This window comes from Lepus europaeus, chromosome X (assembly GCF_033115175.1).
Source record: "Lepus europaeus isolate LE1 chromosome X, mLepTim1.pri, whole genome shotgun sequence".
Classification (NCBI taxonomy): Eukaryota; Metazoa; Chordata; class Mammalia; order Lagomorpha; family Leporidae; genus Lepus; species Lepus europaeus.
Genome location: NC_084850.1, coordinates 4,719,617 through 4,743,274, shown reverse-complemented (window position 1 = coordinate 4,743,274; position 23,658 = coordinate 4,719,617). Strand labels below are relative to the sequence as shown.

The 23,658-nt window shown below is 41.5% G+C and overlaps 1 protein-coding gene across 3 annotated transcripts in view; it reads right to left on the bottom strand.

Moving 5' to 3' along the window:
• Positions 1-6,189: 6,189 nt before the first annotated feature.
• The window catches only part of IDS (iduronate 2-sulfatase), a 54,131-nt gene continuing 36,662 nt past the window's right edge, over positions 6,190-23,658 (bottom strand). For all 3 annotated transcript variants that reach the window (XM_062184207.1, XM_062184204.1, XM_062184206.1), the window contains 3 exons: positions 21,237-21,363; positions 15,898-16,071; positions 6,190-11,061 (listed from right to left, as the gene is read on the bottom strand). In XM_062184207.1, coding sequence (XP_062040191.1) covers positions 10,589-11,061; positions 15,898-16,071; positions 21,237-21,363 — 774 coding nt within the window. In that variant the 3' untranslated portion in view covers positions 6,190-10,588. The remainder of the gene's footprint in view (positions 11,062-15,897; positions 16,072-21,236; positions 21,364-23,658) is intronic.

Here is a 23,658-nt window from a genome sequence, read left to right as displayed (position 1 = left end):
TACAGCAGTAAAAATAAAAATGAAATCCTGTCATTTGCAACAAAATGGAGGAATCTTAAAAACATCATGCTGAGTGAAATAAGCCAGTCCCAAAGGGACAAATATCATATGTTCTCCGAAGTGAAATGGACACTATGAGAAACAATGGCTTGTTCAGCCCTTGTCCTCACTGTAAAGGAACAACTTACTACTTTATTCCTTTTAGTATTTTTTTGTTCTACTTAATACCATGGGTTGAACTCTTCAGTTAACACACGATTATTCTTAGGTGTTTAAATTTAACTGAAAAGTGATCCTTGTTAAATATAAGAGTGGAGGGCCGGCGCCGCGGCTCACTAGGCTAATCCTCCGCCTTGCGGCGCCGGCACACCAGGTTCTAGTCCCGGTCGGGGCGCCGGATTCTGTCCCGGTTGCCCCTCTTCCAGGCCAGCTCTCTGCTGTGGCCAGGGAGTGCAGTGGAGGATGGCCCAAGTCCTTGGGCCCTGCACCCCATGGGAGACCAGGAGAAGCACCTGGCTCCTGCCATCGGATCAGCGCGGTGCGCTGGCCGCAGTGCGCTACCGCAGCGGCCATTGGAGGGCGAACCAACGGCAAAAGGAAGACCTTTCTCTCTGTCTCTCTCTCACTGTCCACTTTGCCTATCAAAAAAAATATATAAGAGTGGAAATAAGAGAGGGAGGAGATGTACAGTTTGGGACATGCTCACTCGGACTTACCCCTAATGGTAGAGTTAGAAACATGCCAGGGGATTCCAATTCAATCCCATCAAGGTGGCATGTACCAATGCCATCTCACTAGTCCAAGTGATCAATTTCTGTTCACAATTGATCATAATGATAGGACTAAGAGTCAAAGGGATCACACTAACAAGACTAGCGTCTGCTAATACTAAATGAAAGAATTAAAAAGGAGAGAACGATCCAACATGGGAAGCGGGATACACAGCAGACTCATAGAATGGCAGATGTCCTAAACAGCACTCTGGCCTCAGAATACACCCTTAAGCATTCAGATCTGGCTTAAAAAGCACATGAGAGTATTTAGGCATGGAAAGCCAAGACACTCTGGCAAAAAATAAATAAATAAATAAATAAATAAGGACCTAAATGAAAGATCTCTGCGAGTGAGATCCCAGTGGAAAGAATAGGTCATCAAAGCAGGAGGTACCTTTCTCTGAAGGGAGGAGAGAACTTCTACTTTGACTATGACCTTGTCTAAATAAGATCGGAGTTGGCGAACTTGAGGCTTCCATAGCCTTGGCAGCTCATGACAAGAGTCTAGGGTGATTACTGACGCCATAAATAAAAGTGTCAATTCTTAAGTCAACAACAGGAGTCACTGTGCACTTACTCCCCATGTAGGATCTCTCTCCTTAATGTGCTGTATAATGTGAATTAATGCTATAACTAGTACTCAAACAGTATTTTACACTTTATATTCTGTGTGGGTGCAAACTGTTGAAATCTTTACTTAATATATACTAAATCAATCTTCTGTATATAAAAATAATTGAAAATGAATGTTGATGTGAATGGAATGGGAGAGGGAGCGGGAGATGGGAGGGTTGCGGGTGGGAGGGAAGTTATGGGGGGGAAAATCCATTGTAATCCAAAAGCTGTATTTTGGAAATTTATATTGATTAAATAAAAGTTAAAAAAAAGAAAAAACTTACTTTAAAATCTTTATTTTAATGTTACTTGCCTTTTTAGAGATATTTTCAAGACTATATGCAAAGAGCCACTCACCTTATACATGGGTACTTCAAAAACTTTATGGGGGGCCAGCACTGTAGCATAGCAGATAAAGTCGCCACCTCCATGCCAGCATCCCGTATGGGTACAAGTTCGAATCCTGGCTGCTCCACTTCCGATCCAGCTCTCTGCTGTGGTCTGGGAAAGCAGTGGAAGGTGGTCCAAGTCCTTGGGCCCCTGTACCTGTGTGGAAGACCTGAAAGAAGCTCCTGCCGCCGCCTGCAGTACCAGTATCCCATATGGGCACCAGGTCGAGTCCTGGCTGCTCCATTTTTGATCCAGCTCTCTGCTATGGCCTGGGAAAGCAGTAGAAGATGGCCCAAGTCCTTGGTCCCCTGCACCCATGTGGGAGACCCGGAAAAAGCTCCTGGCTCCTGGCTTCAGATCAGTGCAGCTGTGGCCATTGCAGCCAATTGTGGAGTGAACCACAGGATGGAAGACCTCTCGCTCTTTCTCTGCCTCTCTCTCTCTCTGTGACTCTGACCTTCAAATAAATAAATAAACCTTAAAAATATTTATGGAAAATTGAATTAAAAGATGGTTATTTTAATGCAAAAGAATTGAAATGCATGCATAATTTTGTCATAATATTTTCCATGAACTTTTTGAAGACTCTCCGAATGCATGAATTTCAAAAATTTTTATACCAAAATAAACTTTTATATTAATTCCATTTTCCAAGAACTTTTTGAAGTCCCCTCATGTTTTATTTTCCATGAACTCTTTTTGACATACCCTTTTACCTAGTCACAATAAACAAGCCAGCAAATAAAAACTGAACTTACTTCACCTTCAGAGAATCACTCAGTCCTTCCAGCCTGTCCTGGTCCATGTGAAAATGTGACTTGCAGGGTCCTTACTTATCTACAAATAAAAGCATTGCCTTCCAAATCTTCAGTCAGTGTTAACAATAATAGTACGTGGGAAGCAATGAGCCGAGACTTTTCAAAGTACTCATCCAAGACACTAGGTACGTACTTCCCCAATTGGATCCAGGAAATCCACAAATTCCCCACCTTTGCCTGGTTTTTGTTGTATATCTAGTTTCTACAAGCAGAAGCCCATCTGATTGGTGATGTCACTTCCTACTTCCCTCTGGAGAAGGTACTGTAATTGCAGGCGCAAGAGAGAACCACATTACTGCCCAGAAATGCACTTCCACATTAGACCTTCACCACCTAGCCTCAAGAAAGCAACTCCTTTGTAAAACCCACACCACCTTTGCTATCCTCATGCCAGGAGGAATAGCTTGGGCATATAAAGTGGGAAAACCTATGCCATGGTATCAAGATCTGTTAAATGCCTTTATTTATTTTAAGAACGTATCAAGCAGTATGCAAACAATAGCAAAAATTTCACCCACAATGATAATGGCAAATTTAATATGATTTATTCATACAATAACTCATGGTGCACTTAACACAAACACAAGAGTGTTTTTCAATAGTGTGGAAGAGATTAATTCATAAAACCTGTTAAGTAAATAATGAGTTTTGAATATAAATCACCTGCAAAAGGTTTTCGTGGAAACACACTGGAAATGACAATAAATTAGGCAGGAGTTTTGTAAATGCCAGATTCAGTCCTGCTCCAAACTCTCTTGCCCACACATAAATCAGATCCCTGACTTTTATAGAGAAGAAAGAAATGCTGTTAGCCCCTGGCCTTTGCTCCTCTCTTTTCCACATCCTCAGTCATGCCTCCAGTACGTGCAGAATACAATTACACCAATTACACTGCTAGACGTCAATCCTTTGTTCTTCGTTGGCAGTGGGGCTCCTCCTACCTTGGCCCTGCCACATTGTTTTGTATGTACAAGTGGAAATTGTCTCCCCTATACCTCATCAGGAGCCAGATCCAACCTCAGCCACATTTGTTTAATCCACCTGGACTCTTCCCCTATCAAAAGACTAGAACCTCACCTAGAATCAGAATCAAACAAGGACATCACTTTGTGATTTACATCATGGATGATAGGGCTGTCAGGCAGAACATGGAGTAACCACCGGCAAACTTGGATCCCAAAGAAAACTCCTGTGAGTGGGCTCCCATCACATCAGAAACTCAAGCAAACAGCAGAATCTACCACATCAGGTGAGCAAATGCACAGGCACAGCAGCAGGAACTCTCAGCAGTGTGGGGAAAGGCAAGATCCAAGAGCAGTGAGGGCACTTACCCATAATGGCTACATAATGGGTGACCTGTGAGGCCGGCCAGTGGAGCTGGGAGTCTGTGAGCCCCTTCAGATGTAGGTAGAATGTCCTTTACAAGCAGGCTGTCAGCTGTGGCTAGAAAGCCTGTCTCCAGACCAACTGGCATCTCCCCCACTAATAGTTTCTTGCACTGCATGTGTGACCTTGCACCTTTAAATCACATCTTCAGGGTGGGTACAATCTTTCACTCAGAGCTGGCAGAGGAAGGGGCTGAGCCCCTGGGGAGAGTCAGACTGGTTCCAGGAGATGCAGGCTATCCTGTGTGATCTTGTGGCCTTAAATGACACCTTCAGGGTGTCTGCAATCTTTCACCCAGAGCTAGCAGAGGAGGGGGTCTGAGCCCCTAAGGAGACAGATCCCAGGAGACTCTCACTATCTCCATTAGCCCAAAGCCAATCAACATACATATGTGAAACCCCCTGTCCAATGGGCACCTCCAATAAGATGACCCAGTGAACAGACAGTAATGCCTTAAAAAGCCAGGACACTTCCTCAAAGCCAATGTCATGTTCGTGTACTCCACCTGGTCTCCTCTCAGAGCAAATGCTTTCTCTATCACTTGCCAATCAAATAAAAGTGTCTCTTTGTAAATTGTTTCCCAGCTTTTATTTCCACACTGAGCTAAAGAAAAGAACCCACGAGACTCGCTCCGGCAACCGCCCTCCTCTCCATGACCGGTAACAACCTGAAGGCATCTATTTAGTGACAGCCCACTCTACTTCAAGTCCACTTGTGTGGAAGAGAAAAATTACCTGGAAGAACCAAGGGAACACCAAGAATAGTGCGGCATGAAGGGGTTCACCTAACAGATTTAACAACAATGGGTTATACCCAAGACCAAAGGATATTGTGGGCTGAAGCCAAAAGGAGAACCTGAGTTCTACTTTAATCCCATATCCCAGTGCAGGATTCAAGATACTCCTCTAAAGAGCTAAAACCTGCAGGGGGTCTTTGGGGCAAGAAAAGGGACTAAGCCCCTATTTGGGAATTTATACTTTAAATCCTTCACAAAGTGACACATGGGACAGCCTGAGAACCTAACAGACAGCAGTAAGTTCAGGCAGAGAGGGTGAAGAGTCAGCCCCTTGCCACATCCAGAGAAGTCTTTGTTTGTAGCCAGGATGAGGCTGCTCTAGAGTCACCTTGCTCTCCTCCAAGCACACACCTCAACATTTTATGTGATTCTCTCAGGCTGCATATATACCCAAAGGAATTAAGAACAGGGACTGGATATAGCACCATTACTTGGAACAGCCCAAAAGTGAAAACAATTCAAGTGTCTGCCAGTGGATGACTGAACAAACTAAACATTTTGTGTGTGTATATACACACACACACACACATATATATATATATATATATATATATATATATATGGTGGGATACTATGCAATCTTAAAAGGAAGGAAATTTGACACAAGCTATAACATGGATAAACTTTGAAGACATTACACTCGGTGCAATAATCCAGTCACAAAGGGAGAAATACTTTATGATTCCACTTAAATGAGGTTCCTCGAGTAGTGAAATTCAGAGAAACAAGATGGCAAGGAACAGAAGAGAGAGGGTGGGGAGTTAGGGCTTACAGGGGATAGAATTTCAATTCTGCATGATGAGAAGAGTTTTGTGAATGGATGGTAGTGATAGCAGCACAACAATATGAATGCCCTAATGCCACCGAACTTTCCAATTAAAAATGGCTAAGATGGTAAATTTTATGTTTTACCATAATTATTTAAAATGCATATGAAAAATTAAGAATTTAAGTTAACAATATTAATGAAAGAAGGGTGGTGTGTCATTACAACTGTTAACTAAGAATTGTCAATGATATGAAAAGCCATGCTGACATTATTAGATCAAAAAAGCAAGGTAGAGGTTGAATGTGGTAGATTTCAGCTACATAATGGTAAAAGTATATATACTTGTGCATATATATATATATATATATATGTGAGTGTGTGTGTGTGCAGGAAATGGAAATATATATATGTCAACAGTGGCTATATTCTGAAGGGTACACTTCTTCTCATCCTTACCATTTTTTCACATTTTCCAGATTCTACACGATGAACATATATTCCTCTTATAATGGGATGGAAAGATAGCATAAGTGTAAAAGCAAACCATGAAAAATGCAAAGGAAAATATTTATTCAATGTCCAGATCATAGGATCTCCATGTTTAACAGGAAAAGAGAGGGAAAAAAATCACACCAAGAAAGATCAATTTGTTTGATTACTTTAAAAAGTAAAAAACCATTAACAAAATTTAAAGGCAAATTCACATAGTTGGAAATATGAATGCCCAAAAATCATACAGAAGGAACAATGATCAAGGTCACTAAAAAAGAATTAGAAGTTAAAACAGGTTACCGATTTCACCTATTACTATAGGGTTATTTTGTTTATGGTTTTATTTGTATGCTTTTACTTTATTTTTTAGCTTTACTACCCTAAGGTAGCAATAGAGCGAGGAAAGGAACAAAATGAAGATCTTTTCGACAAACTTGGCACTGAGAGAGTATCCTAAGTGCATAATTTCAAATACATACAAAACTTTTATTCACAAAGTTGACATCACATCATTATTTATAATACTGATAATCTGGGAATAACCTAAATTTCCAACAATTGAAAGAAGGTTACATAAATTTCAATAAAACTATATAGTATTACCAGCAATATAAAGTATCTTCACAAAAGTCTGTAATAACCACACATAATACTGTGAAAAAGAACACAAATTACATGATACAGAACATAGTAAGATCACAGCATAAAAAATTCATTCCTCCCAAAAGGACAAGATATTAGTGACTATCTCAGGATAAAACATTCATGCATTTTCTCTCCTTTTACTACATTTCTGTTTTCCAGTTTCTCTATAATTAACACATCAATTGATAATCAGAAAAAAATACCGTTTTTCAAGAAGGTAAACACAGATTCTTTAGTAACATTCATTTCATCCCACAATACTGTCAAGTGTCACAAGAGCCTCAGCCTCTTGGTAGAGTGGTATGGGAGCTGGTTGTGAAGATGGTTATGAATGGATGAGGGAAGAGGGGGGCGGTAAAACCTAGAAGTGGGCAGGGAGGCACGGATTGGCTAGGGAGAGTTAGGGACCAGTAGGCAAACTGGTCAGCCAAGGAAAGGGGCATTGTGGAGCCAGGGAAGACTCTGACTGCTCAGCGGAGGTCTATCTAGACCCATAGTAGGCACTGACGGTGTTTTTAAAGGGAAGGATCAAAGAGGACTTTAGGAAGACACATGGATTCCTTTAGGAGCAGGGGAGGAACAAGGAGGGGAAGGGGAACTACTTAGGAAGGATGGGAGAAGGACTGAGGCAATGATGATGGGAGTAGAGAAAGAGGCTGACTGCCTTAGTGAACTCCATACTCTATGCCTAAATCAAACACACTTAGCTCACTTCTGGACAAGTCTTTGTGGGTAAATGCAGGATAGGAAAACAGCTCACAGGAGGAACTGCTAGTGCATCCAGATCAACTCTGGAGACAATCTAGGGCAGCTCTGTTCAATCAAGCTTTCTGTCATGATAGAAATGTTTTAGATTTGTGGTTGCTGAGCACTCAAAATATGAGATGATAGAGAATCGTCTTCTTAAATCTTACTTCATATAATTTAAATAGCCACATGTTCCTGGCAGCTACCAAGTGGACACAGACCTAGAGCACTGATTGTCAAAGTGTGGTTTTTGGAGTAGCAGCATCATTTTACAGCTTGAGAGTAGGTTGTACCCTACATGTTGAATCAGAACCTCTGTCTGCAGGGCCCAGCCCAAAGGGGTCCAACAAGCCCTTCAGGTGCTTCTGATGTGCTCTCTTGTTCATGAACCACTTAACTAGAATTACACAGAATGTGTGGGATCACAGCTCTGGCTTCAACTAAATTAGATAAAAGAACCCCTGCTCAGAGGAACTGGAAATTTCTCCACACAGTGACTGGACAGTCACTAATAAAATACACCCAGTTCAGTGGTATTCGGGAAAAGTTATATGAAATGACAAACATGTGTTTTCTCCAGAAAAGAGAAGGAATTTCATTCATTTTGATATCTGAAAGCCTGAAAGTGGTTGCTCATCCTAATATGTGTTAGAGATATGCAAAAGAACACAAAAATGGCTCTAAATTGTGTTCAGTATAAAAAACACAAAAAGCAACTGTAACTTATAAGATTATTTAGAACATGCCATTGAAGTGGAAATGTAACCTTTGATACTAGAAGGAGAAATATGTAAAGGAAGGCCAAGAAAAACTAAAACCTAAAGAGAGCTAAGCATTCCGAAACTATACTCTCATGGTAAAACACATGAGACAAAAGTGCTTCCAGTAGAGACAGATCTATAGATGCACCTCATGGAGACTGAGACCTGAATGTAGCTTTGGTCACACAAGGGAATAAGAACTCACAGCTGGCCAACAAGCATCACAGACTCACTGCTAACCTGGCAGCTGCACATCATAGGTGCCTCCCTTACTCTCTTCTGACACAGCTCGGCTTATGACTTCACCAAGAGCAGAATTTGGAGGTTTCTGATACTAAAACTGTGCTTTAAAAATAAAGAAAAAAAATGATGAAGTATGTGTTTGTAGCCAACTAGGAAAAAGCAAATGAATGGATGTGACATACAAATTTGTGTGAAAACTTATCAATCTAAGTAATAGGGAGTAGGTGATAAAGCTAAATACACTGAAAATGTGTCAGGAGGAACACCTAGGTTGTATTGTCAAGTGATAGCAGAGAAGACAAGAGCAATATAGATGATGAACAATGAGAAAGAAAAAAGTTGAGGGAAACTGTCTACAAATGTTGAGGCTTTCAGAAGAGTGACAGCTTCAGGATCATGAGAAATGAACAGGGCCTTCAGTCAAGCAAAAAATGTGGCCAGCAACTTCTGAGATCATTGTATATATACTGCTATTAGAGGCTAATTTATTTTAAAAATTGTCTTAAAGTTTTACTGATTTTAATATAACACCTTGTCTTTTTGGGTTACAACTTAATATATTGCAGAAACTTAATCAAATTTATTGTATCTTGTTTCACAAACATTTACCTTGAGGTGTTTATGTAACAACTACTTATTTCAATACAGGCCTGACTAAATTAGACATTTGTTTAGATAGCTGTTGACTCTCTTGGTAACTACTGACAATGGAACAGCTTTAACATGTCATGAGTTGTAAATATTCCATCCCTTTTAAGATGATATAGACTAACCTTATTACTGCCTCCTGCATTTCTGGTTACTTTCATATTTCAGGAATATAGGACTACATTCTGTAGGATTGAAATGTCAATTATACTAATTAAAAGTTTTCACAGGCCGGCGCCGTGGCTTAACAGGCTAATCCTCCGCCTTACGGCACCGGCACACCAGGTTCTAGTCCCGGTTGGAGTGCCGGTTTCTATCCTGGTTGCCCCTCTTCCAGGCCAGCTCTCTGCTATGGCCCAGGAAGGCAGTGGAGGATGGCCCAAGTCCTTGGACCCTGCACCCGCATGGGAGACCAGGAGAAGCACCTGGCTCCTGGCTTCAGATCAGCGCGATGCGCCAGCCGCAGCGGCCATTGGAGGGTGAACCAACGGCAAAAAGGAAGACCTTTCTCTCTGTCTCTCTCTCACTATCCACTCTGCCTGTCAAAAAAAAAAAAGTTTTCACAATTCTCAATTTAGAATTTAGTAAAACTGGTGTTTTATTTAATAAGCAATTACAAGTAGAATATTTTCTGCCTCCTTGATAAATGAATGTATGTAACCAACTATCCCAAAGAACACTGATATGATTTTGAATGATTAAATCTATAGATATAATTACACTTGAAATGCTCTTCACCATGAATAACAGTGTATATTTGTAAGTCGTCATTGAATTCACTTTGCTAACAAATTATTTGGGCCAAAAGGTATCTAAAAAAATTTAACTGAATTTCGCACCCATCTCATGCCTCTAGTTTACTGAGCATTACTTATTATTTGATGTAGAAATTACATGCCAATCACTTCATGCATATTTTGTCTTTGGAATCTAAAATCTTGGAGTCTCAGAAACAAAAACTAAAACACATTTTAAGTCATGGGCTTCTATTATTATCATTAACTTCATATTTGAAAAAAGAAATATGGATATGATATATTTTGAATATATTAGGCTACACAGAATATATTAATTTATAAGCAAAATAAACAGGAACTTAGGGTAGAACCTAATCTGATACACGGTTACTTTTTGAAATACACTAAATAATACAAATGTTTAAAATATTTCTTGAATATAGTTATTACAGTCTTGATAATGAAAGATATGACACAATTTTAGTTTGTTCACTTTGTACTTAATCATTCACAAAATAAGCTACGACAGGTTTAAGAAAAGAAAAAAAAAGGTTCATTCCAGCCCCAGTCCAATTACTAATTAATTTAAATTAAAAAATTTTAACAAAAATTAATTTTTAGGCCAAATTGTTGATGCATGTTTTGATTACCTATGCCCCTCAGGTTGCTTCCAATACCATGGGTAATCACAGTGTAACCAGCTCTAATTAGTCTCACCAACTGGAAGGGAACATATTATATTTGACTTCTGCAGTTGTTTTATAAAAGTCAAGGCATTAATGACAGCAGGAATTCTTCACCATGAGAATCATTATACATATTGTGATCCTGCAGTGGATCAGAATCCACAAAATACAGTTCACCTGCATGGATGTCAGAAAAGTTAGCAAGAAATTCATCAGGAGTAAAGCCAACCCATACAGTATACCTATAGTCTATGGTACGTATGGAGTACCCCATGATCTTTATATCTTTTAAAGTTGGCTTGTCAGAATTCCACTGAGGGAAGTCTGCAGGCCGGGGGTATTGGCTATAGGCAACTGATTCACGGGGATTAGCAGGGAGGTACAGATCCTCTTCCAAGTGATGGGACTGAAAATGCTTCAGAAGGTTCTTGCCTTCTCTGCACAGCTCAACATGAAATGAAGGAATGGGGCAGCGAGGTGGGACTTGTAGGCCTGCAAGTCCAGTGAGCGTGGGGAAGAGAGACACAAGTTCCACGAGGTCCATGGTTTGCCTGCCTAAAACAAAAAGTAATACAGCAAAATCTGTTAACATTACAGAAGCTTGCCACAACCAGGCAGGATGAGGAAAGGGAACTGTCTGGGCTCCATGTGTCTTCTTTTGTTTATAACATTTATCTTTAGCAAAAGAAGTCTAGGAATACCCACATCTCAGCATTTCTCCATTGAATTGTTACTTATCCAGTCAACAGCAAAATGGAAAATTAAGGTGCCCTCAACCTCTTGGCACTTTTAGGATCCACTTGAATTTAGGAACCAGTATAATAATCGATTCAGGCAGGGATCATCAATTAAGGCTACTATCACTGAGTAAAAAGCCTGTAAAGGAACATGAAATTCTGAGTCTCACAGCATCACCCCACAGATAATTCCTCTCTGGATGTCTGAATTTGGTTCATAGTTTTCTTCTTAAATTTTATTTTCATTTACTTGAAAGGCAGAGAAACAGAGAGAAACACAGAGACAGGCAGAACCATCCACTGGTACTCTCCAGATACCTACTATAGCTGGGGCTGGGTCAGGCAGAAGCTAGGAGTTCAATCTAGGTCTCCTACACAGGTGGTATGGACCTGTATTTGAGCCATCAACATTGTCTCCCAGGGTGTGTATCAACAGAAAGTTAGACTGGAAGTGGAGCTTTGATTGGTATTGATATGGGATGTGGGTGTTCTAAAAGCTTCTTAACTGCTGCATCAAATATCCACCCATATCTTTTCTTTCTCTTTCGTAAATTACGCATACTATAAAGTTTACCATCTTAACCATTTTTACTGCACAGTCCAATAATATTAAATACATTCACACTGTTGCACATCCATCACCATCATGCATTTCCAAAATGCTTTTTATTTTATACAACCAAAACTTTGTCTGCATTGAACAACATCTCATCTTTCCCTCTCCCCCTACAGCTAGAAATCACCATTCTCTACTACTTTCTATCTCTATGAAGTTTAGTACTCTAGATATCTATATGTGTGACATCACTCAGCACTTGTCCTTCTGTGGCTGGCTTGTTTCATTTAGCATAACATCCCCAAGGTTCATCCATCTGTAGCATGTGTCAGAATTCCTTTTCCTTTTAAGGCTGAAACTATTCCAATGTATGAATGAATAGACCACATTTTGTTTATCTATTCATCTGTCAATGGATACTTTGTGTCACGTCTTCCTTTTGGCTACTGTGAATAGAACTGCTGTGAACATTCATGTACAGATTTTTTATGAATACTTGCTTAAAGTTCTGTGGGATATGCACCTAGAAGTACTTTTTGAGGAACTACCAAACTGCTTTCACTGAAAATTTACCATTTTACACTCCTATAAGCAGTATACAAGCATTCCAATTTTCCATGTCTTAACATTTGTTGTCTTTTTTTTTTATTAGTGGCTATTTTAATGGGTATGAAGTAGCATATGACTGTAGTTGAACCATCTTTATTATCTAAATCCTTTACTTTATATTAATTCCCGTTAAAATTGATCTTGTCTTTACCTTATTATGCTAGCCTTTCTAGATGTTTAAGAGTTTGCTTTATAATGCCCAGTTTCATTTTTTCCTTTTTAAAATTTTTATTTAGAAAGAAAAATGTGAAGACACAAGAGAGGAAAGACATGAGGGAAGATAGGTGACAAAAATGAAAATAAAATGAGAGAGGATAAAGCATGAAGATTTAAAAGAAGAAAGGAGAAGAGAAAGGATAGAGGAGAGAAGAGAGAGGACAGGGGAGGGGAGGAGAGGAGAGGGAGGGAGGGAGGGAGGGAGGAAGAGAGAGAGAGAAAGAAGGAAAAAGAAAGAAAAGAAAAGGAAAGGAAAGGAAGGAAGAAAGAAAGAGAGAGAGAGAGAAGAGGGGGAGGGACAGGGAGGAAGGGAGGGAGAGAGGGAGCGAGGGAGGGAGGGAGGGAGGGTGGGAGGAAGGGAAAGAGAAAGAAAAGGGAATGAGGAAAAAGCAAAGGGGAGAAAAAATAGGAAAGGACAAAGAATATTAAGTCAAGGGGGAAGTGAGAAAGAAAATTATAAAAAGAGAAAGAAACTAGAAGGGAAGCAAGAAGGAGGAAGACACAGAGATGAGTAAGAAGCAATGAAACAGAACACAAGAGCAAAAGAAACGAAAGAGTGAAGAGAAAGAGAAGAAAAAAAATAAGAAAACATAAAAAGGAGACACAAAAACAGCCCCCAATTTCATTTGGATAACTGAATTGCAAATAAAAGGAAAAAAGTAGTTTAAAAACATACCTTTACAATTTTAGTATCTGGTTGATGCTACTAGCTTAACCAAGTGATCAAACTTAGCATAACAAATAGTATAGTCATTTAAAATGTCTACTCTGAATCTAATCATGATCAGACAATGAGACAAACTCAGATTGTGGGGTACTAGGGTACTACATAGGACAACTGGAGTGGATGTTTGTCAAAAGATCAGGGACATGACGGGGAACTGAATCACATAAGGCTTGTCAACTATCATGGGTTTGTTTGTTTTTTGACAGGCAGAGTGGACAGTGAGAGAGAGAGACAGAGAGAAAGGTCTTCCTTTTCCATTGGTTCACCCCCCAATGGCCGCTGCGGCTGGTGCACCACACTGATCCGAAGCCAGCAGACAGGTGCTTCTCCTGGTCTCCTCTGTGGGTGCAGGGCCCAAAGACTTGGGCCATCCTCCACTGCACTCCCGGGCCACAGCAGAGAGCTGGACTGGAAGAGGAGCAACCGGGACAGAATCTGGCACCCTAACCGGGACTAGAACCCGGGATGCCGGCACCGCAGGCAGAGGATTAGACTATTGGCTGTGGCGCCTGCCTATCATGGGGTTTTTACTCAGCATGAGATAAGAACATAGGAGACTCCATGAATGATTGTTGTGTAACTTGCCTTGGGTTTTAACAGGGTCACTTGGACTGTTCTATAGAGAAAAAACTCAGGGTCAAGGGCACAAGCAAAGACACCCTTTACCAAGCTGTAGTAGCAATTTGGAAGAGATGGTGGCAGTCTAGTCCAAGGTGGTAACAGTAGAGGTAGTAATAAATGCTAAGGAGAAATTTTGAATGGAGAGTAACAGGCTTGCAAATGGAGATGGAGTGCACATTGCATATGGATTATAAGATAAAGACAGGGGATGAGGGATGAGTTCATGTCTCATTTGGCATGATCAGCTATTGCCATTTCTTGAGAAGGAAAACAAGACTGAAGGTAAAAGAGCAGTTTAAGTTAAGGCACATCATACTGGTCAAGTGGGATGCACTGTTGTACATGCAAGTCTCATGTTCTGGGAAATACATAAGCTAGAGATAAAATTTTGAAATAAACTGGATGACCATGGAGTTACATGAATTTATAACTTGTTAAATATCTCTTAACAGAAGTTTCAAAAAAGATTGCAACCTTTTAGAGTATTTCTTCCAGGGAACAAAGGGTCAAAAATCATGCCAGGAGGGGCCAGCACTATGGTGCAGCAGGTTAAAGCCCCTGCCTGCAGCGTCCCATATGGGGGCAGGTTCAAGTCCTGTCTGCTCCATGTCTGATCCAGCTTCTCCCTGCTAACATGCATGGGAAAGCAGGGGAGGATGTCCCAAGTCCTTGGGCCCCTGTACTCGTGAGAGACCCGAAAAAAGCTCCTGGCTCTTGGCTTCGATCAGCTCAGCTCTGGCCTTGTGGCCATTTGAGGAGCAAACCATCGGATGGAAGATCTCTCTTTCTCTGTGTGTCTCTACCTCTCTCTGTAACTCTTTTAAATAAATAAAATAAATTTTTTTAAAAATCTTGCCATGAAACTGCTTAACCTTTCCAATCAAATGTCAAAAGTATCAAAAAAAAATCAAGTATGTCAAAAATAAAATTGGGTATCATGAAGCAAATTCGGAAAGCTCCAAAAAGGCCAAAATGACAGTCCAAAACCAAGATAAATTTAAATAGAAATCAATATAAAGTAAAGGATTTCAATGTTAGAGATGGATAAAATGCAGAAATCCAGAAAGGGGGCAACAAGGTTTAGCAGAGTTCATAGGGAGAAAAACAGTCCAAGAAAAGAGAAAGGTCATCTGATGTGCAGGTGTCTCTGAAATGCAGTGAGCAGATAAAGACACAGCTCGCAAGAACCCACACAGATTGCCCCTCGTGGGCAGGAGGCATATCTGATCCAAGAGACATTCTAGAAGCTATTTTCTCAAAGTAGTCCATTTTGGAAGACAAAATGTTAGATAACTACAGATCAACCTTGTAACCTTGTAAAGAATGGTTTAAAGACTGAGGATTTAAGCCCAAAGAGAAGATATTAGTGAACGGATAGGGCAGAGGACATCTCTGCTATTTTCAAAGCTTTGAGAGACTGGCACATGGAAGTCAAAGTAAACTAGTCCTTCACTATTCAGGAGGGCAGAGCAGATTTTACAGTTCTAGTGGCACACTAGCTGAATGAGGTGCCAGTCCATCAAGCTGCCAAAATGGAAAATGTTCTCTTTGAAAAGGGCTGTCCAAAATGTGCAGGTTAAGGAATTCCTGCAGAAAGCATGCTCATTGTTAGGCAGGCTAAGCTCTGAAGCATGCTGTTGTCACCATGATGACAGCTTTCTCCACACTAGGGATGACACCTGCTCCTTCATCCCGCTATACTCCAAAACTCTTCATGGACAGGAGCCATATGTGTCAGCTCTGACTATACCACTCCTCCCTCACCCAGAGCACTGGAGGTGTTCAAGAAATGTGTACTGACTAAATTGTCAAGAAGGAATTCCAACACAGGGCAGGAAGGGGGACTGTGTAAGCTGCCAGCCTATGGTTTGACAAGGTGGGTCACAAAGAAACTAAAGGTGCAATTACTTCAGCATATTTTATACCTGGATCCACTGGTTCTGAGATGGAATCAAAAGGGTCACGGTAAGGGAAAAGCTTCTTGCCCGCCTCTGGAAGTGAAGCTGTCCTCCCAGGAACATAGAACATCAGGGGCACACGGGTAGTGACATCAAAGTTGCTGTATTTGGCCCATTCTCCATGTTCACCTAAAGCCCAACCTGGTTCACAAAAAAGGACAGAATGATAGAAAATGAATAATCTTATCATAGCTTGTTCATTTTAAACATGTTTTTCCTACTGTAAAAATCAAAGGAAGGGGGCGGGCATCAGGGTGCAGGTTAAGCTGCTGCTTGGGATGCCTACATCCCATTTAAGAGTGCTGCTTTGAGTTTCCTACTAACGCATCCTGAGAGGCATCAGATGATGGATCATGTGCTTAGGCCTCCGCCACCCACATGGCAGACGGAGACGGAGCTCTGCGCTTCTGGTTTCAGCCTGTCCCAGCCCTAGCTGTTGCAGTCATTTGAGGAGTGAACCAGCAGACAGAAGAACGATTGATTGATCTCTCTCTCTCTCTCTCTCTCCCTCCCTTCCTCCCTCCCTCCTCCTCTCTCCCTCCCTCCCTCTCTCTCTCTCCCTCTCTCTCTCCATCTAACTCTGCCTTTCAAATAAGTAAGTAAATATTTTAATGCCTTTAGAATTACCACTAAAAGGGTGACTTCATCTGGATGCCGTTTTATTCAACATCAGTCATATGTCATATGCACTGAATAATAAAATTTTATAAAGGAAAAAAATGAAATTCCTAAATGAGAATACCTTCTTGTTACCAACAACTAGTAATATATGTCTATATAGGGCTCTGCAGGACAGATGTGCCTCCCTTGCTAAGACAACCTCATTTTTGACGAGGAGGGGACCACAAGCTATGAACAGTGCCACCACTGTCATGCCCTGTGCCTATGTATCTCCTGACTCATTTACCACCAGCTCAGCTTTTAATTTTTGGGTGTGTATCACTAACACATGAACTACTTATGGCAAAACTGTCCAAATTCAGAAATGACCAGGATATCTTGCTCAGTTTTTAACACATTCCAAAGATGGAAGAAAATAAGACTTTTGATTCCAGATCCTTAAGCCTGATTAAAAACAACCCTTAACAGTAACTTAAAACATTCCTTGCAAAAGGTAGTTTGAAGATTCCAAGTTGGAAATTCTCAATCATTTAGTTTAGGCACCCCTTTTAAGACACAATGTGCATGACAGAAATTGTACATTGCATATTTAGTATTACAAAAATAACTAAACATATCAAACGCTGCTGAGATATTGTTGAAATATTTTATTCATCATAGCCACAATCTACCGATACTTGAAGAGAAGATCATGCAAAGTCTAACCCAATACTTCGCTGGCTTGATCTATAGATGATGATGGAGCTACAAATGGAGTACCAGCCTCCAAGGAATCTGTTGTTGCTAGAACGGGACTAGAACCTGTTCTGAGTTGACAGTTCTCTCCTAAAGAGATCCCAACTTGAAAGCAACCTCTTGCCAATCAATAATTAACGTGGACACCATGCCTATTATGGATGTTCAATATTTTTGGCAGTTCTTCCTCCCTCTGTCAGTCTATGGAGTGAGAGGGATTTTCAGACAGTTTGGAGTAGCCCAGTGTGATAGGAAGTTTCTGAAGCACATCAGCCCCAGGGTCTGGGTGAGGTGCAGCCCTTCCTGCCATACATATATCGGTTCTCCTCCAGGAAGATGAGGTGGCCTTTACTCAGGAGGGCTGGTGAAGGGGACCAGCTTGGAGGTTATGTTTCCCCTGTCTTGCAGGAACCTCAAAGGTTGAAGGTCAAGAAGCCTGAGAAAGTGAAGGACTCTGATAGTGAGATCTCAGAAGTCCAGTCCCAGAAATCTGACTGAGATGCACATAGAGGTCCAGAGGGTACATCAGCCAGGCTTTCTCTGGCATCACCAAATATGAGCACTCTGAACCCATAGGCCTCAACTGGCCACAGTGTCGCACTTAACTGCCTGGTATAGATAGCTCCCAGGCACAACAAAGAGCCTAGCATACTGCAAATATTCAACAGGACGCTGTGATCTACCTGACTACAAAAATGCATTCATCAATCTTGTGTTGGGCTTCAGTCTAGGCTGCTTTAGTCAGGAGCAAATACACAAAAAAGCCTTGCTAAGGAGAGTATGTACCTGTGAGAGCCCCCAGAATTGGTCTTGAGATTATGAGGAACAAGAGGCTGAGGACCTTGACAGGCAGCCTAGAAGGTTTCTGGCTGCTGTCCAGAGGCTAAGGCCACGGCACCACAGGCAGCCCAAGGAATTATGAGCTAGAAGAGAGGTAATCAGAACCATCCAAGATGCTAGTTAAACTGGTTAAAGTGCACAGTCCCATGCCCAGACCTGCAGTCTCCTGAGCACAGGCAGAGAAACCACATGTTTCACCAGCTCCCAGGTGGGTGTGATCTGGGAAACACCAGGAGGGTGATTTGTGGTTAGTCATCTGTAATCAACAGTAGCTGCTTTACAGCAAAGAGCATGCCCAGGCAGATGAGAAAATTGGGCACTGAAGAGAGGGGTCAGAAGTGGATGGCAGATCACTTTGGATATGTGAAAAATCATGGTACCTCCATATGTACTGAATACTACAGAACTTTATAAGGACAAAGGTAGGCCTGTGAGAAACGACATGAAGAATGGTACATGGCACTGTTAGTGGGATAAAACAAACAAACAGGGTACCTAAAAGTACACATAGCACAATCAATCAGGTCTGAATATGCTACATATTATATCCATGCCCATGTATACATGAAAAAACTTCAAAAAGTTGGTGGAGGAATAGAATTAAAAGAGAAATTTAATTTCATACAAAAGTTGTGAAAATACACATTTTCCATGAAGTTTTTAAGGACCTTTCATATGTGCACAGCCATTGGCTGGCAGATGGAGCCCCAATCTTTCAACTGTAGTTAGCCCCCAACAGGTGGGATAAAAAGGCAAGACGTTCTGGTCTTGTATTATATGCTTCCATTCTTTTTCTTTTTATAATGACCATATGCTATGACTTACCATTGTCCCATTTTGTACTTGATGAAATAAAAGAATTATTTTCTCTATGTATAATAATGCCATAATGATTATACTTAAAATGAGGCAATGTATTTTAGGGATAGTGGTTGGAAAATGGAACCATCTGGGATTTCTTTGAAAACTGTACTGGGGGTGGGAAAGTTGGTGAAGATGAGATAAACAAGATCGTTGCTTTTGGGAAACTGGAGGAACTGCTGTTTTATGCTCCACTCCTGGGCACAGTGAAAACTTTTCAAATTAAAAAGAATGTTTCTTTAAAGATAGGTTCATTTTTGGAAAAGTAGAAAACAGCCTTAGAAGAAATAAAACTTAAGAAGGCAAAGTTCTTGGCACAGAGGACAACAGAAATGAGGGGGTGTAGCTAAATCTGAAGGCCTTACTGGGCTCTGCCAGGATTGCTCTGAATACTTCCAAGAAAAACTAGAAGTCCTCCAACTAATCCTCTAGATTAGTAATGTGGGCTAAAAGAGCTCCCTCATACAAATGGAGGGTTCTTGCTGAGTTCAACAAGGTTGCCATAGGACCCGACCCTTAAGAATCCACCAAGAACAGATGCTGGCGAGGATGTGGGGGAAAAGGGACACTAACCTACTGTTGGTGGGAATGCAAACTGGTTAAGCCACTATGGAAGTCAGTCTGGAGATTCCTCAGAAACCTGAACATAACCCTACCATACAACCCAGCCATCCCACTCCTTGGAATTTACCCAAAAGAAATTAAATTGGGAAACAAAAAAGCAGTCTGCACCTTAATGTTTATTGCAGCTCAATTCACAATGGCTAAGACCTGGAATCAACCTAAATGCCCATCAACAGAAGACTGGATAAAGAAATTATGGGATAGGTATTCTATAGAATACTATATAGCAGTCAAAAACAATGAAATCCGGTCATTTGCAACAAAATGGAGGAATCTGGAAAACATTATGCTGAGTGAAATAAGCCGGTCCCAAAGGGACAAATATCATATGTTCTCCCTCATCAGTGACAACTAACCGAGCACCAAAAAGGAAACCTGTTAAAGTGAAATGGACACTGTGAGAAACGGTGACTTGATCAGCCCGTACCCTGACTGTTGATGAACAACTTGATACGTTATCCTTCTTAGTATTTTTTTGTGTGTTCTTTTTAATAATATTGGTTTAATTCTGAATTAATACACAGTTATTCTTAAGTGTTGAAACTTAACTGAAAAGTGATCCCTGTTAAATATAAGAGTGGGAATAAGAGAGGGAAGAGATGTACAATTTGGGACATGCTCAAGCTGACTTGCCCCAAACGGTAGAGTTAGAAACATACCAGGGGATTCCAATTCAATCCCATCAAGGTGGCATGTACCAATGCCATCTCACTAGTCCAAGTGATCAATTTCTGTTCACAATTGATCATAATGATAGGACTAAGAATCAAAGGGATCACATAAACAAGACTAGTGTCTGAAAATACTAACCGATAGAACAAAAAAAGGAGAGAACGATCCAACATGGGAAGCAGGATACACAGCAGACTCATAGAATGGCAGATGTCCTAAACAGCCCTCTGGCCTCAGAATACACCCTTAAGCATTCAGATCTGGCTTAAAAAGCCCATGAAAGTATTTCAGGCATGGAAAGCCAAGACACTCTGTCAAAAAAAGAATGACCTAAATGAAAGATCTCTGCGAGTGAGATCCCAGTGGAAAGAACAGGCCATCAAAGAAGTAGGTACCCTTCTCTGAAGGGAGGAGAGAACTTCCACTTTTACTATGACCTTGTCTAAATATGATAAGAGTCGGTGAACTCTAAAGGCTTCCATAGCTTTGGCAACTCGTGACAAGAGCCTAAGGTGATTACTGATGCCATAAACAAGAGTGTCAATTTGTTAAGTCAACAACAGGAGTCACTGTGCACTTACTCCCCATGTAGGATCTCTCTCCTTAATGTGCTGTACATTGTGATTTAATGCTATAACTAGTACTCCAACAGTATGTTTTACTTTGTGTTTCTATGTGGGTGCAAACTGTTGAAATCTTTACTTAATGTATACTAAATTGATCTTCTGTATATAAAGAGAATTGAAAATGAATCTTGATGTGAATGGAAGGGGAGAGGGAGCGGGAAAGGGGAAGGATTGTGGGTGGGAGGGAAGTTATGGGGGGAAAGCCATTGTAATCCATAAGCTGTACTTTGGAAATTTATATTTATTAAATAAAAGTTAAAAAAGTACATTTGACAAGTGGAGATGGTCTGAGCGACTCACCTCACCAAGGCATTTCAAAATGCTTACCATGATCCGAGGTAAATGCAATGATGGTGCTGTTAGCCAGCTGAAGATCATCCAAAGCACTCAGAAGGCTGCCAACCTGTGTATCCACATATGAAACAGAGGCAAAGTAGCTCTGACGGATTTTCCGCTGCAAAGGAAAAACAACCAATCATGAGTGACTACAATTGAAATAGATAATGTCCACCTGAGCATCTCTGGCCCAGCCCCTCAGGTGCTGCCCTTGACGACATTCTCAGTCAAATGTCAAAGTCCTTCCCTACCATCCAGTCCCTCACCTGCAGAGTCACAAGGCAATCTGCCAGTACAAAATAATATATGTTTCTATGTGAATCAGCTTTTACTTTAGGGCAGAGATCACAGCAAATGGATGTGTCACTGACTGCTCCTTTCTGTTGCCTTCACATATTCTGGGAGGTGACTGACTACACAGAAACTGATCCCTCAGCCTCTCCAAGTATGGACCCACATGTGCTCTCATGAAAGGCACCAGAAGGATACAATTAATTCATCTGTATTAATTTCCTGGGGCTGCTTGACAACAAGAAAGTACCACAAAATGGGTGGCTTAAAACATTAGAAATGTCCTGTTGCCCAGTTCTGGAGACTAGAAATCTAAAATGAGGCTCTAGGGGAGGATTCTCTCTTCCCAGTTTCTTGTGGCTGCTGCAATCCCTGGCATTCTTTGGTATGCAGCTGACCATTCATTCCAATTTCTGCCTCCATTTTCACATGGAGTTCGACCCATTTGTCTCCCTCTCCCTCTCCTTCTCCCTCTCCCTCTCCTTCGCCCTCTCCCTTTCCCCCCTCCCCTCCCTCTCTCGTTGCTTCACAGAAGAGTTGGCCTTTGAGAAGAAACATTCACAGTCAGACAAATGGGGATAGGGTACTGTGGGCAGAGGCTGCAGTATATGGAATGGCATGGAGTCTAGCAGAACAGGGCACATTTGGAGTTCATGAATGGGCTGCTGTAGTTGGAGAATCAAATGGGAGGGCAGGAGGTTGGTGGTCACTGAACATGTAGGTTTGGGCCAGATGATATGGACCTGACAGTTCTCTCCAGTGAGTGGACATACCAGGCTGAAGGCTAAGGGAGTCACTAAGCTATTTCAAATCCAAGAGGTGACACGAAATGGACCACAGATTAGTCTGTGACAACAGCCTGGAACACAGATTCCAATGGCTTTGTCCAAAGCAGCAGTAAATTGGGCTGGGCACATATGAGATGCTAAGCACACTTACTGAGTAAATAAAACAAGACTCACTGCATAAAGATACACTGAAGGAGCCATATGACAGAGCAGATTTGAGAGGGACTTATGGAGCTCCATCAGGCAGGTGGAAGGGGAGACAAGGGAGGAACAGGCAAAAGGAGATAATAATCTAATGGTGACTCTAGGTTTTTCATTTAGGCTATTGGGACAATTCACTAGCATGTGGGAAGTGGGAGGAATGAGAGGAAGGGAAGAAAAGGCAAATTGAGGGTGCTGGTCTGACCATGCAGAAGCCTACAAGGCTGAAGTCTCCATGGTCATCTGCCTGGGAACTGTTCTCAAAGGCTGGTGCACACACAGGTCTGAAAAATCAGAAGCAAAGCCTGGGCTGGAGGATTGGTTCTGGGAGTCATTTGCCTGCCAGGCTCACATGAGCCCACTTGGGAAGAATGGGTGGTAAGGACACATGGGACTGACCTCTGACCTTGGGGTGGCAGCACCTAAGCAATGGAGACAGAAAGAGGGGCATGCCATGGAGTCTGGAGCAGAGGGGACCTAGGAAGGCTGGCAAGGAAGCCCAGAAGATGGATACTTTCAGAAGGGGGAGGCTGATAAACATGGAGAAAGGAGAAAGGAGCATGGAGCTCAGAGAAAGTCAGGACCCACAAGGATGGATTTTATTTGCCAACAAGGTCAGTGTTGACCCAGGTAAAAGAACTTAGTGGGATGAGAAGACAGAAGCCCAAGCAGAGAAAGAACCACACAATGAGGCCAGGAGCACAACCAGAATAGACTGCTTTTTACTCACCATCCCTTGAAGGGCAGGTGAGGGAGTATAAAGGGGGGAGAAACAGGCAGGGAGCAAAGGAGGCAGTGCATACTTTTAAAGACTGGAAAGATGTACATAGACATAGAGGCTGCATGGAAAGTCCATAGGAAGAAAGGAAAACCCAATCGTTGGCTTGCAGAAATGGGCAAAAGGGGCAATGTGAAAAGACAGACAAGTCCCTGTCACTTTTCTTCTGAGACTCGGGAGAATGCCTGAAGCCCAACACATGTATACATTAAGTTTCATATTTCAGTGAGAGAGAATATTAATAGCACCCATTTACCAAGTACCTGATGGATGCCATCTGATCCTTTATGGTCAGTGTTACCATTCTCATCTTACTCATGAGGACTCTGAGGCTCAGAAAGGTTAAATAACTTGT